Here is a 15,753-nt window from a genome sequence, read left to right on the forward strand (position 1 = left end):
TTACCCTTATATATTTTCATGCCAATATGATACATCTGGCACAGTGGGGGATAGCTACATGTTCAACCAGAGATATTGGTTGTGCAGTCGTGTTTAATTGAAGCATGAACTGAATTAACTGACATGCTTTTCAGGTTGTCTATTTACTTCATCATCCTTGAGCTGGTTGATGCCGTTTTCCGACAGAAGCTGCGCCTTTGCTTTGGTCTTCGGCGTGCGCATGTAGTACCACTACAGCCCGCTATGTGGCAGTAATGCATGAATTGACCGGAAGTGTTTACATTGGCAGACAGGAAGTAGCGCGGGTGGAGGGAATATTTGACATGCCAAGTGACCGTCGCTGTTCCTAAAGCTAAACTTTTGACAAATCATAAGGTGGGTTACATTTACTGTATGCATATATTGATGGTGACACTATAATATAAATCTTGCTGGACACGATGTTAAGCGAAAGTCCAAAGTCACCTCGTAAATGCTCTCTTTAATGCGCATGTTTTCATGTATTTTTATGACGCCCCAATGTTTTCAGTTGCGCTATTATGATGTTACTAACGGTTATAACGGTTGGGTAATACACAGCTGACTGACATTAATACACAACACAATATTGAGAACATGATAAACACAAACGAAAAGTGGGAATAATGGGAAGAAACAACACAACAACAGTTCTTCACTATGTTCCTTATTAAATCCTATTTAATGTATCAGACGCAATTGTATACACTGCAAGAAATGTTTGTCAAGTAAATGTTGCAATAGAGGAGATTGAAATAAGCATGTATCCATTAAATAACCATGTTAATTTCTCTGTCTAGCCATGAGTGTTGATGGTTCGAAAAGAGGATCATGGAGAGGAGGAGGTAGTGCTGGTGGATGGAGAGGAGGAGGAGGAGGAGGAGGTGGTGGAGGCTGGAGAGGAGGTGGAGGCTGGAGAGGAGGTGGAGGCTGGAGAGGCGGAGGAAGCAGTGGTGGATGGAGAGGAGGTGGGTGGAAGGGCAAACCTTGGAGAGGAGGATCTGGAGGTGGTGGAAGAGGTGCCGGCGGGACATTTAATGGAGGCGATGCCAGGATGTCGGGAAATCTTGTCAATAGCAGCCCAAGAGGTTTGACTTTTTAATCTGTCCCTCTAATCATCATTTGTATATCTGTGGTTAAAATCTTGACACCTCCCTTCAGTCGCTACTCAGGCCACTCTTGACTTGATGTGCCCTTACAAAGGATGGTGTCTCTACTTCTCAGAAGGTATAGCTGTTGTTATAATCCAGAATATATCTGTTGTTACTCTTTTTACTGTTTTCATTTTGTGGTATTTTTGTACAGGTTTTGTCAAGAGTTCACCGGCTGTCGAGAAAATCAAAGTGTTTGAAAAGTATTTTACTTCAAAGATTAATCTTTATAACAAGGTGAGATTGTGTTTCTGACCTCAAAACCAAGATATATATATATATATATATACACTGCAGTATGGATGCGCTTTATTATCCAACTTTAAGCCAGTGGAGAAGAACGGACTTTGGTTCCGTTACAGTGTGGCCATGTACGCGCACTGAAGTTAAGATGCTCTCCAAAATCAGACAAGCTGCTCTGTGAAAAATGCCTCACATAAACAGATACTGATGCTGATATATATATATATATATATATTTATCCTGCACAATTGTTGTGTAACAGGCCCACAGACCTGACTGACCCTCAGCTGTTAACATATCCCGGTACTCCAATAATGAACGTTTGTGGCATGTTCCCCAGGATGAGATTGAGCGTCAAGGCAGCGTGCTTGTCGATTACGTAGACTTGACTGGAGACGCAAAAGTGTCGGCAGAACTTCCTGAGCTCAGCAAGTTGGTGAAGGAGCAGCCAGAGGTGATTCTGAACTGCTTGGGAGTTGCCATTCACCAGGTACAAAAAATCTGATTTGCAGTCCCGTCGTTCGGTTTAAATATGTTTTTTTTTTCTTTTTTGGAGCGTTGACCGGCCAGAAACATGTTTTATCTTGCATGTGCAGGTGTTGACTCTAGATCTGGAGAAACAAGCAGCAGAGCTCCAAGGGGAAGAAATTGACGTCACAACTCCCATCATTAACATACCACGCATCAGTGCAAGGTATGAGAGGTGTAACCTGATTTACCTCAGCTGACAGCGTTTCTCTTTTCCTACCCTAGGCTGTATAACTATGAACCACTGACACCTCTGCGGACCCTGCGTGCCAGTGTGTTTGGCTACCTGGTGTGTGTGAGAGGAACTGTGGTCAGAGTGAGCAACATTAGACCTTCGTGTACCCGGCTGGCTTTTAAGTGTCAGACCTGCTCACACGTACAGGCTCTGCCACTGCAGCATGGAAAATATGCCACACTCACCAAGGTACGCGCACATGCCCACACTGTAACGGAATCAAAGTCTGTCCTCCACTGGCTCAAAGTTGGATAAAGTGCTGTTCTAAGTACTTTTTTCTTGATTTAATGAAAGTTGTATATTATACTGCCCAAAGGCATTGAGTGATTACTGCTTTCAAGCAGAATAATATATTGTTATCGATCATTTATCAGGACAGAAATTCATTGCATGAAAATATACGTTTTTGCTCTGAATAAATGTATATACAACTCAAAGATGTATTTGCTAAATAGTCTTGACTTATGTTGTTAGTACTTTATTGTTTTTCAATACAATGTCTAGCGTTCAAAAGGAATGGAGCTGAGTTAATGCATTGTACTCATTGATTTGAACAGGAATTTCACTGCACATCCATAATTGGTCACAAGATGGGGCTATTGAGTAGGAGGTGTATGCGTTGGAAGAGGTAACAGATGATTTGAGCTGAGGTTCCTTTAAATCAGACCTGGGCAAAGTGCGGCCCGGGGGCCAAATGCGGCCCTTTGACTGTATTTATGTGGCCCTCCTGGAGTCAGAGCAAAACTATAAAACTGACATTGTTGTTGTCTCTGACATTTTGTCTTATGGATTGTTTTTTGTTTATTATGATGTAACTGAAACATAACCTTCTTGTTTAATTATTTTTTCTAAATCTTCTCTCGTGGCTATTTTAGGAGCATTTCTTGTCAGTAAGTAAATTTTGAAATGTATGAGCCACATTGACAATCTTTAAATGGAATGTGGTTTAAATAAAATAAAACACAACAAACCAACAGTTTCTATGCATTTTTACAGTGTAGATTCATAATCACACATGATTTTTATTTTCAATTTTCTCTTGTCCTCCTCTCTTTGTGTTTGACGGCCCTTCTCAACGGTCACAATATATAACCCGGCCCCTTGGGAAATTTAATTGCCCACCTCTGCTTTAAATGATAGTGAAATTGACAATCCAATTTATTCATTCTGAACTTCTACACATGATCCTCGGATCACGTCACAAACAAACACAAACAAAGCTTTCTTTTCTTGTTGTCATCAGGGGTCATGCCTTATGTTGCATCTCTATTTCAGGGCAGTTAAATCCATTAATTTCCATTGACTAATTACAGAAGAAAAGAATTATTTCAGTCACAACTGAATCACATGTAAAGTTTATTTCACTGGGACTAATATAAGATGGCACACAGAGATGAACAATTTACGGTAAGTTTAAAAATTTTCAGAATTTGAAGCGCAGAAAAGCTTTCAATGGGGCACTTCCATCCTGATGTTTCAGCTTAAGTGTAAAGGATACATTCACATTCAGTTCAATAATTGCAACATCAAATTATTTGTTATTTAACTGTGATTCATTTTGAAGCCTGAAAAACCCATAGTTTTGTAATCCAGTCCAAACTCCCATTTAATGTAAATGATCTGAGTGACTGTCTATTTATCTCATCTTACATTTACCTTTTTTTTCCAGTGTATACAGGCAGGTTGCCGCGGTCGTACCTTCACTGCTATCAGGAGCTCCCCTATGACGCACACTGAGGACTGGCAAATCATTAAGTAAGTTCATATGAGTAGATTCACTTAAAAATCACAGCAGCATTGTAATGCGTCATCACATTTCTAATGCTGCCGTTGCAGGCCTCAGTGATGCTGGACCTGTTTTAGTTTAGAATAGTGTTATTTGTGTTTCTTTGTATCGACTGAGCTGCAGTTGGGATCAGTTCATCTGCATGTTTTTAAATTCAATTACTGAATCTAGATCTTCAATCTGGTTGAAGCCTGTTTTTGCTGCACATGAAGTGATGTTATTGTTGACTCCATTTCTGCAGAGTGCAGGAGCTGATCGGCGGAGAGCAGAGAGAGGCTGGAAGAATCCCCCGCACCGTGGAGTGCCACCTGATATCCGACCTTTGTGACAGTTGTGTTCCTGGAGATACTGTCACTGTGACCGGGATCGTTCGAGTCGCAAATGATCGTATGCCAACTGTCGCTCTGCACTCTTTACACCGCTTCACTCATTGCTCCGCCGTTCTTATTGAGAATTATTTTGAACATAGGGAGCTCCAGAGGAAACAAGGATCAATGTATGTTCCTCCTCTACATCGAAGCCACATCAGTCAGTAACACTAAAGGTACTGTATTACTCACCATCCTGATGACTTTTTATTTAAATTCTAATTCAAACTTTTTTGTTTTCAGGAAAACAGTCCAAATCAGGAGGTCCAGAATCAAGAGTGTCTGGTGAGGCTCAATCGGGAGGAGAAGAGTTCAGTCTTAAAGAGCTGTACGCCATCCAGGATATACAGTCCCAGCCAAATCTGCTCCGGCTAATAGTGCAGTAAGTAGAATGCGAGTACACCTCTCATGTTTCATTTTCTGTACTGTATTGCAGTGGTCGTATCCTCCGTTCAGTGACTAGAAATGCTGTTTTTAAACTTCTGCTGTCAATTCAAGTGATATATTATGGTAATAATTTTACCCTCAGCAGTCCATGGAAGCTTTCTCCAAAGCAAAGCAGAGAGACTTTGTTTCAACATTACAGTTCTCAACGTATTTTCAATCATTGAACTCTCAGTAACTATAGCAGAAGTCGCTCAGACCGTCGAGTCCAGGTTTGGTGGAGTAGAAGAGAGACGGTTTTTCATCTTGTCATCTGTGATCAATTTTTGATTTCACGCTAGTCAGTAGTTGTTCACGCTTATCCCATCTAAACGTCTGCTGTTGATGATACAAAAATATACAACATTGTGTCAGTCAATGCCCAAATGTTTCTGGAAACCACACATAAATCATAGGTCTAAACCTGAAAACTGTGGGATGCTGAAAAATTTCAGCCCAATCTTTCATGCTTGCTTCTTTTTTTCGCAGTTCACTCTGTCCTGCCATTTATGGGCATTTGGTGAGTTTTGACTTTTAATCTAAATGAGTTGAAAGTGTCTCACGTCTGACTTAGCTTTCATGTTTGCCATTTTCAGCTGGTGAAAGCAGCACTCGTGCTGGTGTTGTTTGGAGGCAGACAGAAACTTACAGGGAAGAACACTGTGCCAGTCAGAGGGGATCCCCACCTGCTGATGGTGGGAGACCCTGGCCTTGGGAAGAGCCAGATGCTACAGGTAACACAGAAGAGCAATCGCTTTGATCATTCATTTTTACAATCAGCATCTCATATTTAATCAGCTGTGTGGTTTGATATTTAAGATCAGATTTCCAACATTCATTGTTGTACTGCTGCATTACATTAGTAACGAGTGCTGCGTCTCTTTGTGTTCTTCTGTCGGATGTTTAAAGACATGTCACATGAACTGTATGTTAAAGAATAATTTGCGATACAGAAATATTTGCTCCACTACAACCATAAAACACAGAATGATTGAACACAATAGAGTTAAGGCAATAAAACAGGCGCTCTGTCGGTGATATTTGCAGGCCGTTTGTAATGTGGCCCCCAGAGGAATTTATGTGTGTGGCAACAGCACGAGCACCGCAGGTGAGTCACCCCAAGGCACTGGAATACTCTTCATGTTTTCATCGCAGAACTATGAACCAAAGGTTTCATTCAATATTCCCAACAGGATTAACAGTGAGTTTAAGCAGGGATCAGGGAACAGGCGACTATGCTCTGGAGGCCGGGGCTCTCGTGCTGGCTGACCAAGGTGGGTCTGAATGGACCGGATTTTGTGTGAATCAGGGAAGGCTGATTTCCTGTTTGTTCTTCTGCCTATTTACTGTGTTTACTGCTCTCTTAGTTGTGTGCCAAATGTTATCTGGTCACATCAGCAACTATATTAATCTTCTCTTGTATTTATTTATCTGTAAATTGTTGATGCGTCATGAAACAGTGTTGCGGGGTTGACAAAACAGTGTCACATTTTCAGGGGCCACAAGATGGCGCTCTTGGTTTAGAAATACTGTGAGGTTTCATTGGATTAGTTGTTCAAGTCCAAACATTTTACAGCAGAGAGTGCCCTCCGGTGGCCTCAGAAAATCAGGACACTGTTTCATGAAACCTCATTGACCCATCACTAATATGCACTCGTTCTACACATGCTTCCGTTTGACTTCTTGCTAATAATTTAACTTTTCTTTTTTGCAGACATTTTATTGTTGTATACTTAAGTCCCTGAAAGAAAGCATAAACTGAACGAACAGGTCAAGTGTTTGTAATCATTTCTCCTGCCTAGGTCTGTGCTGCATCGATGAGTTTGACAAGTTGGGGAACCAACAGCAGGCCCTCCTGGAAGCCATGGAGCAGCAGTCTGTCAGCCTGGCTAAAGCTGGAATAGTTTCCTCCCTGCCAGCACGAACCTCCGTTGTGGCTGCGGCTAATCCAGTCGGAGGGCACTACAACCGAGGAAAGACTGTCTCTGAGAATTTGAAGTGAGTTTAGTTTCTTCATGTGGGCTTGATACCCTGAATGCCGTAAACATGTAGCGACTAGAATTTCTAAAATTATCCTCACTTTGCAAACAATTTTGACTCATAACCACTCCTTTCAAATCTTCAAACCACAGATGAGATAAGGTTTCCCCTTCAATATTATGGGAGTTGACTCTCCAGTCAAGGCTGTGACGAAGTGGTCTGGGTTTTGACACCTCTACAGGGTGAAGATGACCTGCCCGGTTCACTTATTTATTATTATTTTAGATTATTAACCATAATAATATATCTATATTTTAATATTATATTATCTAAATATAGTTCTGTATTTTCTTTAATAGGATTGAAAAGGAGTGCTCTGGAATGTTGGAACCGAAAAGTCAATTGATCTAAAGCTTTTTAAAATAAAATAAAAATAATCTAAATCAAATTCAATGAGTGTGACAACTGCATTTGAAATGCCTTTAAATGTCAATGGGATGGTTTACATTCACTCAGCCTGATACACCTGATGACAGCTATTTCCATTTCTGTTGATAGTAGATACTTTCTATTGCTTATTGTATATTTATTTGTTCATTTGAAGAATGGGCTCACCACTGCTGTCCCGCTTCGACGTGGTCTTCCTCCTCCTGGATATCCCAGATGAGTCTCTTGACCGTCGCTTGTCAGAGCACGTCATGGCCAACAGGGTGTGTCAAGGGAAAAACAGGAGTGCCGTGGTAAACAGAAATGCCAGCGATATGGAAACCTCGATCTTGCTGGAACATTCTGACATGCCCCTCTCAGAACGGCTGCAGGTGAATCTGAAAAACTGAAGCACAGTCGCTTCTTCATTCATTTGATTCATAAAAGTTGTTCAAAATATTCCATTTTGTTTGGGAGTGACATTGAAAAACAAGACTGGAAGTGCTCTTCCTCAAATATATTTATTCCTCATCTGATCCCTACCAGTCACTCCCAATGAGAACCTCTGTTTTTTCAGCTCTGATTATAATTACAACAACAAACAATTGATTTGATTATGGTTACTGACCTATGGTGATCTCCTTAAGTTTCCTGCAGGTGGCGCTGTTGATCATATTCCAGCGTGCCTTCTGAGGAAATATATCAGCTACGCCCGCCAGTATGTTCACCCAACAATTTCCCCTGAAGCAGCACAAACACTGCAGGACTTCTACTTGTCGCTGAGAGCCCAGTCCTACTCTGGCGACAGCACGCCCATCACCACCCGACAACTGGAGTCCTTAATCCGACTGACTGAGGTGATCATCTGTTTTAAATCGGCTTATTAATGACAATGTTTTGATGAAGAAAAGACGTCTTTCTTTGCACAACACAACATAACATAACATGGAGTTCCGCTCTTTCTGCAGGCGAGAGCGAGGCTGGACCTCCGAGAGACCGCCACCAAGAGTGACGCAGAAGATGTAGTGGAGATTATGAAGCACAGGTAACTGGAATCAAATGCAGAAGTCGCTATTAATTGTCAACATCTGGGTGACAGAAGAAAGTATTTTCAGGTGCCTTTTTATGTACGTTGCTGTGCGTGTAAATGCCTGAAGACTGAAGCTAATAAGTCATCACCTGAAAATTGTTTTTCTATAAAAATGGGGTTTCATTCAATATTTCAGTTTTTCTTTTGTTGATGCCACAAAGTGCCACACCGTGCAGGTTGTACAGAAGTGAAAAAAATGAGAAGTAAAAATTGAGAAAGATGGAATTAGTCATGTACTAATATCTGAAAATCAGAAGCTGCTTCATGAAATGCCTCTTTTAAACTTATTGTAATGAAAAGAGTTTTTCCATGAAGTCGTTCAAATGATTTGTCCAAACAAAACTTCAGTGGTGCTTCATAATAATACATTTTTCTGCTTTGCAGTTCCAGCTAATTATGAATGCAGCCTTATTATATTTGTACTAAACATTGGATATTTTTTAACATTTTTTTCTGGGCAGTGTTCTTCTATTTAAAAATATATTTAAACATTGAATTGCTTAACTAACTGAAATGATTTCTCTCCCTTGGGAAAATTTTCGTTGTTTGAGCCGTGAAAATGGCAGCAACTGAAATGTAAAGCCATTGAGTTACAGTGTGTTAATTCAAGTAGTACACAAGTGAGACGGTACATGATAATGAAGTCATAATCTGGTGTACATTTGTCAAGCATGAGTCTCCATCCCCCGGGTGAGCTGAGCAGCTTATAAACAAAGTATCTCATTTCTGGTGTGTTACAGTCTGGCTCAGACATTTTCGGATGATCTGGGTAATCTGCATTTTGAGCGCTCTCAGAACGGGGCAGGTATGAGTCACCGCAGCGCTGCCAAACGTCTGGTCAACGCCCTGCACGTCCACGCTCAGAGAACCGGTCAGAAGCAGTTCGACGTGCAGACGATGCGGGCCGTAGCAGAGGAACTGAACATAAAGGTAGACATCTTCAGGCGTGTCAGAGTATTTTTTTTCAGTCAAGAAGGTCTGAAATTGATCAAATACACAGCATTTAATGTTTTTGGAGAAAGCCATTTCGGTACAAATGCCAGCACTGACTGTCACCCAGGCTATAAACAAAGTGACAGTGAGGAGTTACCATGAACACATGCTGATGCTAACCACAGAGGTCGAGTCACTTCCTGGTTTATCGGGAAGAATTCACACTAACACATGTTTTGACGACATTGAAACCAAAGTCCTTTTTTGAAAAGGTCACTCAGCAAGTGCCGGGTTTTGCTGCAGGTGGTGGATTTCGAGGGTCTGATTAGCTCCCTGAATGAGCAAGGTTTCCTGCTGAAGAAGGGAGTCAAACTCTACCAGCTGCAGACGGTGTGAATGTTGCAGCCAGTCCAGGTCAGTGTGGAAGGTATTTCCTGGTGCTACCTCTTATGGACTTTTTCAGCATTCTTTGTCGGTCCATTGTTTTTCAAAACACGTGACATTTGTATGTCAGCCATTTCATGAATGGACATGCCTTTTGGTCTGGTTGTTGGAAGTATGTCACTGGCAGAATAGAATCTTCCCTGCAATCTTTCTCACTGTGAATTGCTTCAGAGGAAAACAGACGTCCAGTTCTTTGTTGGCACACTAAATAAGCAAATGGACTAAAGTTTAGACACATTGCCTTTTTATTGTGCTTATTTTTCTAGCATGGGTTAAGCAATAAATGTCACGTCTTTATTGTAATTATATTGCTATTATTGTTATTTTCTATTTTTTTTAAAATCAAAACCTTACTCTTCAGTCATATTTGCTTCGTGTGTGTTTGCCTTTTTCACACACACATCACAGTTGTTATTGAGGGTGTGTTGTATATATAATGCATACATAAACAAGGAGCATTTTGAAACAGAAGGACAATCTGTTCCAAAGTGTGTGACTTGAAAAGTCTTTATAACAGTTAAAGGTGATGAAAAATGTTTTTCAGGATTGGAATGGAAGGAATTAATGGCTTGTCAACCCCCATCATCACTTATGTCATAGTTTCCCACTGCAGCAACATGGAGGCTCAAGAGTAGCTGTCAGTGACAGGTCAATGCCCTCATTTGTTATATTACATATAATTGTTATATTATATATATGTAATAATTGTCCATTATATGATTCATATACACTCAATGTGCAACAAAAGAAAAAATAAAACAAGGCAGAAACATGCCATTGCAAATTCAGAATTGTCAAAGTACATGACAAAGGAAAGACAAAGTTGCCAACAAAAGTACGATATAACAGTGAGAGGATTATGAAGCTGAAATATGGAGTACAGGGTATTTTTTAAAATTAAAGTCTTGTAGCAATATACATTATTTTCTTCATAAAAACATGGCGGAACAAGAACGCTCCTGCGCCTGCGCGCGCATGCGCCTCGGTAATGCGTGTACCAACTGACAGCCCGAAACATGGCCGTGGTTCCTGTGTTTTTATCCTTGATACCGGCGTTTTGGTAATGGGGTGCTGGCGACTCTGACGATGGTGTGCTTATGGCGGGTTTCGGCGCTGCTCCGCCCTCGCGCTGTGGACTACCGTGGCCTTGTTTCCTCGCGGGGGCCGAGCGTGTGCTCGCCGGACTTTGGATCATGGCGGGACGCACGGACACCTGTGACAGAACGCACGAGGCTCAGACCCTGTCCCGCTACCTGGGCCTTTGGACCAAAAGGTTTGCAAACCGGTGCTCGTTGCTGGACCTCTTGGACCCACAGGTCTGGACCAGTAGACGCTCTTGAAGCCGTCCGACTTCAGAGAGGTCACCAAAGGTCTGCGAGGGATGTGGTTCTGACGGGAGTCGCTCGAGACTTCTGCACCAAGGACACGGGTTCCACGGAGAGTGATCCTGCTGCCACAAGTGATTCGCCAATACCAGGACACGGTCTTTTCAAATTTAAGGAGCTGGTGAGTTCTCTCAGTGTCTTCATTATTTGTCTAAAATATGAGCCATAAACTTGACACCCCATAAATACACTATACTACCAAAAGTATTTGCTCAGATGCCTTGACTGACATATGAACTCCAGTGGCTCCGTTCCTAACCCAGAGGGTTCAATATGATGTGGGTCCACCTTTTGCAGCGATCACCGCTCCCACTCCTCAGGGAAGGCTGTGCACATGGTTGAGGAGTGTGTTTATCAGGTTTTTGAACCATTCTTCCATTGGTGAGGTCGGAACACTGACACCATTCAAAAGCCAAAACATGGAGCTAGACCGGGAATGGAGCATGATTACTTCTCTCCAGAATTCCCAAGATAATCCAGGATTTGTGCCAAAATGTTCCCAATGAAAATGAGTGGAAGGAGGACAAGAAACTTCAGAATCACGGCTCACCCCCTCACGGCCTAGAAACTCCAGCACAGTCTTAACACCCTGCCACTCTCCTCTCAGCCAACTCTTGCAGTTTTTCATAAAATCAGCTTGAAGCAAGCAGAGATTTGGCAAAACCACAAAGTTAGTGGCCAAACAGGCTGGCTCGAGCGGAGCAGAAAATTAAAGGCAATTTTGTTTTTCATTCGACTAATGTGACCAAAGATTGCGCCACAGAAACATGAAAATCTCCAGGTTTGTAGTCACTCTTGTCCTCTCTCATATGATTTTTTCTCGTATGACTTTCAACAAACCCGCAGCCAAACCTGGTCTTCAGATCCATGGACTGCCATTTTAATATTATACAGGAGGAGCAGCCCGAGTGAAATTGCGGCAAAGTTACTCATTTTGAACTCCCCGTCCTGTGCAAACTGTTGACCATAGAAACATGAAATTCAGGTCAGTTAGAGACGAAGGCCTCAGGATTCTCACAGTCTGCTTATTTTTTCACTGTCTGCTATGGTTTTCGAGATATGGACATTAGTTTGGGAGGTAAAACTTGGTTGGTAGAAGCCGCTGGTGTCTGACTTGAACTATGGAGCAGTCTGGACACATTTCCTAGATGCTGCTGAAGAAACATTAGAAACCATCGGGTGAAGAAATGATCATTCAGTCTATTCTCCAAATCATGATACAAACTGTCAGTCCTTTGTCTTGTGTGATGGAAAACCTTCTCACAATTCTCTCTTCTAAAATGCTTGTTTTCCATGGCCTTATTGAAGATGTCACTCATACTTTGAGGCTTTAGAATTTGTTGATGGTCCCTAACTGATGGCAGCTCGTAGCATTAGCGCTGCCTGTGAGAGTGTGTCCGCGATCAACCCTATATGAACCCTAATGGGGACGCAAACCTTAACTGAAGCGTCTGTCATGTGTGTCCGCAGCATGAAAACCCGTGGACCATCCCCAACCTGTTGTGTGTGTCCCGGATCATCCTGGCTCCGTTCCTGGGTCACCTGATCATCCAGCAGCACTTTCACCTCAGCCTCGCTCTGTTCACACTAGCTGGAGCCACTGACTTGGTAAAGTCTTGAAATAACCTGTTTAAAATAATTGTTTGAACTCATTTATTTTATATACATAGAGGTTTTGACAAACATGTCTCAGATAATCTTGAAATAAAGGCAAAACTGTGAGATTAAGAAAGCGACCGTAACTGAAAACAACGGGATTTTTGTTTTTTCATACACATGTTTATTGATTGATGATATTGATTTTTACAATTATCAATGGAAAATACAGTAAACCATCCAAATGTTTCCCTTTCCCACCCCACCACATTAATAACTTGCAAACAAAATAAAAATATATCTTGTCCATTGACCAAACATCTTTCCAGTTCGACGCAGAAACATAACGTACAACATAGAGAGAATGACCAATTCTTTTTTTCCCTTGCTTTAACTGAAAAAATTGTAGGACATTTGTGCAAAGTCCACGATTTAGCATCCAAGGGAACCATAATGTCAGTTCATTTTGAAATTAAAGGCATGACTTCTCTCCAGAACGTCTGTAGTTTTTCACCCTCCCATATACAGTACAATGAAGCAAGGTTTCTTCTTCCTCATAACATTTAATACAGATGTCAGGTGTGTTGGGATCAAAGTGGTGGAAGTTCTCTGGTGCCATTTGTACTGCAGCAGTCTGAACCTGCCCTAAGTTTCTTCCCAATACTCGGATGATAGTTCAGCTTGAAGATCATTTCTCCAAGCCTGAAGACATGAATGGCAGTTCTCTTTTGAACCAGTTAGTAATAGACTGAAGACCTTTGACTGCCGGCCTCTTTTATATAAACCTTGGATGGTGAAGTTTGGTGAGAGCCGTTTTGTGACGTGACAAATGTCTCTATTGAAGATAATGAAGTGTTTCTTAGGTCTGTCAAATGTACTCGTCAGTTGTTCAAATGAAGCATGGAAGTACCTTCACAGTATTACTATTGTTAGTCCAAAGTGTGAATCCCAGATCAGACTTTCTGGGCTTGAAGTAACTCTTGCCCCAGATTAACATGAAGTCTTAAATAAAGTGAGGGACTGATGTCCAACTGAAATATTAGAGTTTATGTATCGAGCGATGGAGAGTGAGAACAGAAATGTTTTTCATTTGATTTGTTTACATTGATCATTTTTTTTCCTGGTTTGTGCGGCACCGTTGGCCTCCCTGAGACAGCTGGACGGCTTCATTGCCAGAACCTGGCCGACGCAGAAGTCGGCGCTGGGAAGTGCCCTCGACCCTCTGGCTGACAAAATTCTCATCAGTGTTTTATACGTCAGTCTCACCTATGCAGAGCTTATCCCAGGTGCGTGCGTGCGTGCGTGCGTGCGTGCGTGCGTGCGTGCGTGCGTGCGTGCGTGTCTGGAAAGTGTGGCGGACCACAGCTCAGGCATCTTCCCCTGCTTCAGCTCCTCTCACGGCGCTGGTTATTTTCCGGGACGTTGGCCTCATCGCAGCGGTCTTCTGGGTCCGATACAAGACCGTCCCTCCTCCGGTAAGAGCTTCTTCTCAACTTGCCTGCCTGTGACAGAAGTGCTGAACAAGGGCTCCCTTCCTCCCGCAGGTGACCCTCAGTAAGTTCTTTAACCCGTGCTACACCACCGCTCAGCTCAAGCCCACGCTCTTCAGTAAGGTGAGACTGAACACTGCACAGTCTGTAACTGTCTCTTGTCCCCTGAGTACTCATCTTTTATTGCTCCCTTTTAGATCAACACCGCCATTCAGCTGGTTCTGGTCGCGGCTTCGCTGGCTGCCCCCGTCTTCCACTTCACCGACTGCATCCTGCTGCAGTGTTTGTGGTAAAGTCGGACTTTTACAATGCATGTAAACAGCTTGGTCCGACTCCTGGAGAGGAATTCGAAGCTAGCATGTAGCTAGTAGCTGGACTAAGCTAGCATGTAGCCAGTAGCTGGACTAAGCTAGCATGTAGCCAGTAGCTGGACTAAGCTAGCATGTAGCTAGTAGCTGGACTAAGCTAGCATGTAGCCAGTAGCTGGACTAAGCTAGCATGTAGCCGGTAGCTGGACTAAGCTAGCATGTAGCCGGTAGCTGGACTAAGCTAGCATGTAGCCGGTAGCTGGACTAAGCTAGCATGTAGCTGGTAGCTGGACTAAGCTAGCATGTAGCCAGTAGCTGGACTAAGCTAGCATGTAGCCAGTAGCATGACGATGCAGTGTTTGCTTTGAGGATGTTCATGGAGAAGCACAGAGAAGGTCAGAAGGAGCTCCATTGTGTCTTTGTGGACCTGGAGAAGCGTACAAGAGGAACAGGAGGAAGAACTGGAACTGCCAGGCAGAAGGTGGAGAGGAAGGCCACAGAGGAGATGGATGGATGGATGGATGGATGGATGGAGGTGGTGAAGGAGGACATGAGGTTTGTAGGTTTGAGAGAAGAGGAAGCAGAGAACAGGGGGAGCTGGAGGAAGATGATCCACTGTGCTGACCCCTGAAGGGAGAAGCCAGAAGAGAAAGAAGAAGAGTTTAAGTGTAAAGGTTAAGTTTAGCCATTTGTTGTAGCGTGACCACGTCCTCTTCTTGTGTTGCAGGTACGTCACTGCAGTCACAACAGCTGCTACTGGTTACAGCTACTGGCACTACGGCCGAAAGACTGTCCGAGTTTTGAACAGCAAGCCGCCTCCATGACAGCAGCAGCAGCAGCAGCAGCAGGAGGAGGAGGAGGAGAGACGGTGGGCGCCGCAGCACTGAGGGCTGTGGGCTGCGCTGCGCAGGACGTGTCAGTGTCAGGTGACCCAGCAGCCCAGCTTTATTCCCACCATTCAACACAACCACTGTCGCCACATTGTCTATTTTGTACATCAAGGATTTGTGATTAAAAAAATAGGAAACTTCATTTGGTGTTGGTCTCTTGAAGCACATACGGGACATTGAAACAAGGTTTCTGCTTTCTGAGATAAACACGGGAAATACACACATACTTGTTCTGATGACTTTGTGAGGACCTCTCCTGGCCATCACCCTTTCCCCAGCCTCTCCCCCTAACCCTAATCGTCCTGAACACATGGCTCACCTGAACCTAACTGGAACCCAGCTATTCCTGAATTCTAACCTTAAACGTGAGGTTTAAAGAAGTCAGGACAAAATGCAAGAACCTCCCGACATGGTTGACGACTGACACCGGCTCGCACAAAGCAGAAGTTCAACAACACA

The 15,753-nt window shown here is 42.9% G+C and overlaps 2 protein-coding genes across 2 annotated transcripts; both read left to right on the forward strand.

Moving 5' to 3' along the window:
• Positions 1-273: 273 nt before the first annotated feature.
• mcm8 (minichromosome maintenance 8 homologous recombination repair factor) lies at positions 274-10,245 on the forward strand. Its single transcript, XM_053875906.1, has 21 exons — positions 274-375; positions 819-1,106; positions 1,180-1,245; positions 1,324-1,406; positions 1,753-1,902; positions 2,009-2,106; positions 2,166-2,364; positions 3,845-3,930; positions 4,203-4,348; positions 4,431-4,505; positions 4,573-4,711; positions 5,242-5,272; positions 5,349-5,486; positions 5,800-5,860; positions 5,946-6,026; positions 6,555-6,750; positions 7,337-7,550; positions 7,806-8,015; positions 8,127-8,203; positions 8,989-9,178; positions 9,485-10,245. The coding sequence occupies exons 2-21, from the start codon at positions 821-823 to the stop codon at positions 9,575-9,577; spliced, it is 2,619 nt and encodes an 872-aa protein (XP_053731881.1). The 5' UTR covers positions 274-375; positions 819-820; the 3' UTR covers positions 9,578-10,245.
• A 157-nt stretch (positions 10,246-10,402) lies between these two features.
• crls1 (cardiolipin synthase 1) lies at positions 10,403-15,413 on the forward strand. Its single transcript, XM_053875907.1, has 7 exons — positions 10,403-11,131; positions 12,481-12,618; positions 13,763-13,892; positions 13,996-14,081; positions 14,151-14,219; positions 14,294-14,385; positions 15,132-15,413. Exons 1-7 carry the CDS (start codon positions 10,712-10,714, stop codon positions 15,226-15,228), a joined length of 1,032 nt encoding a protein of 343 aa, XP_053731882.1. The 5' UTR covers positions 10,403-10,711; the 3' UTR covers positions 15,229-15,413.
• The last annotated feature ends 340 nt before the right edge of the window (positions 15,414-15,753 follow it).

The sequence above is a fragment of the Synchiropus splendidus genome, chromosome 9 (genome assembly GCF_027744825.2).
Source record: "Synchiropus splendidus isolate RoL2022-P1 chromosome 9, RoL_Sspl_1.0, whole genome shotgun sequence".
Taxonomy (NCBI): Eukaryota; Metazoa; Chordata; class Actinopteri; order Syngnathiformes; family Callionymidae; genus Synchiropus; species Synchiropus splendidus.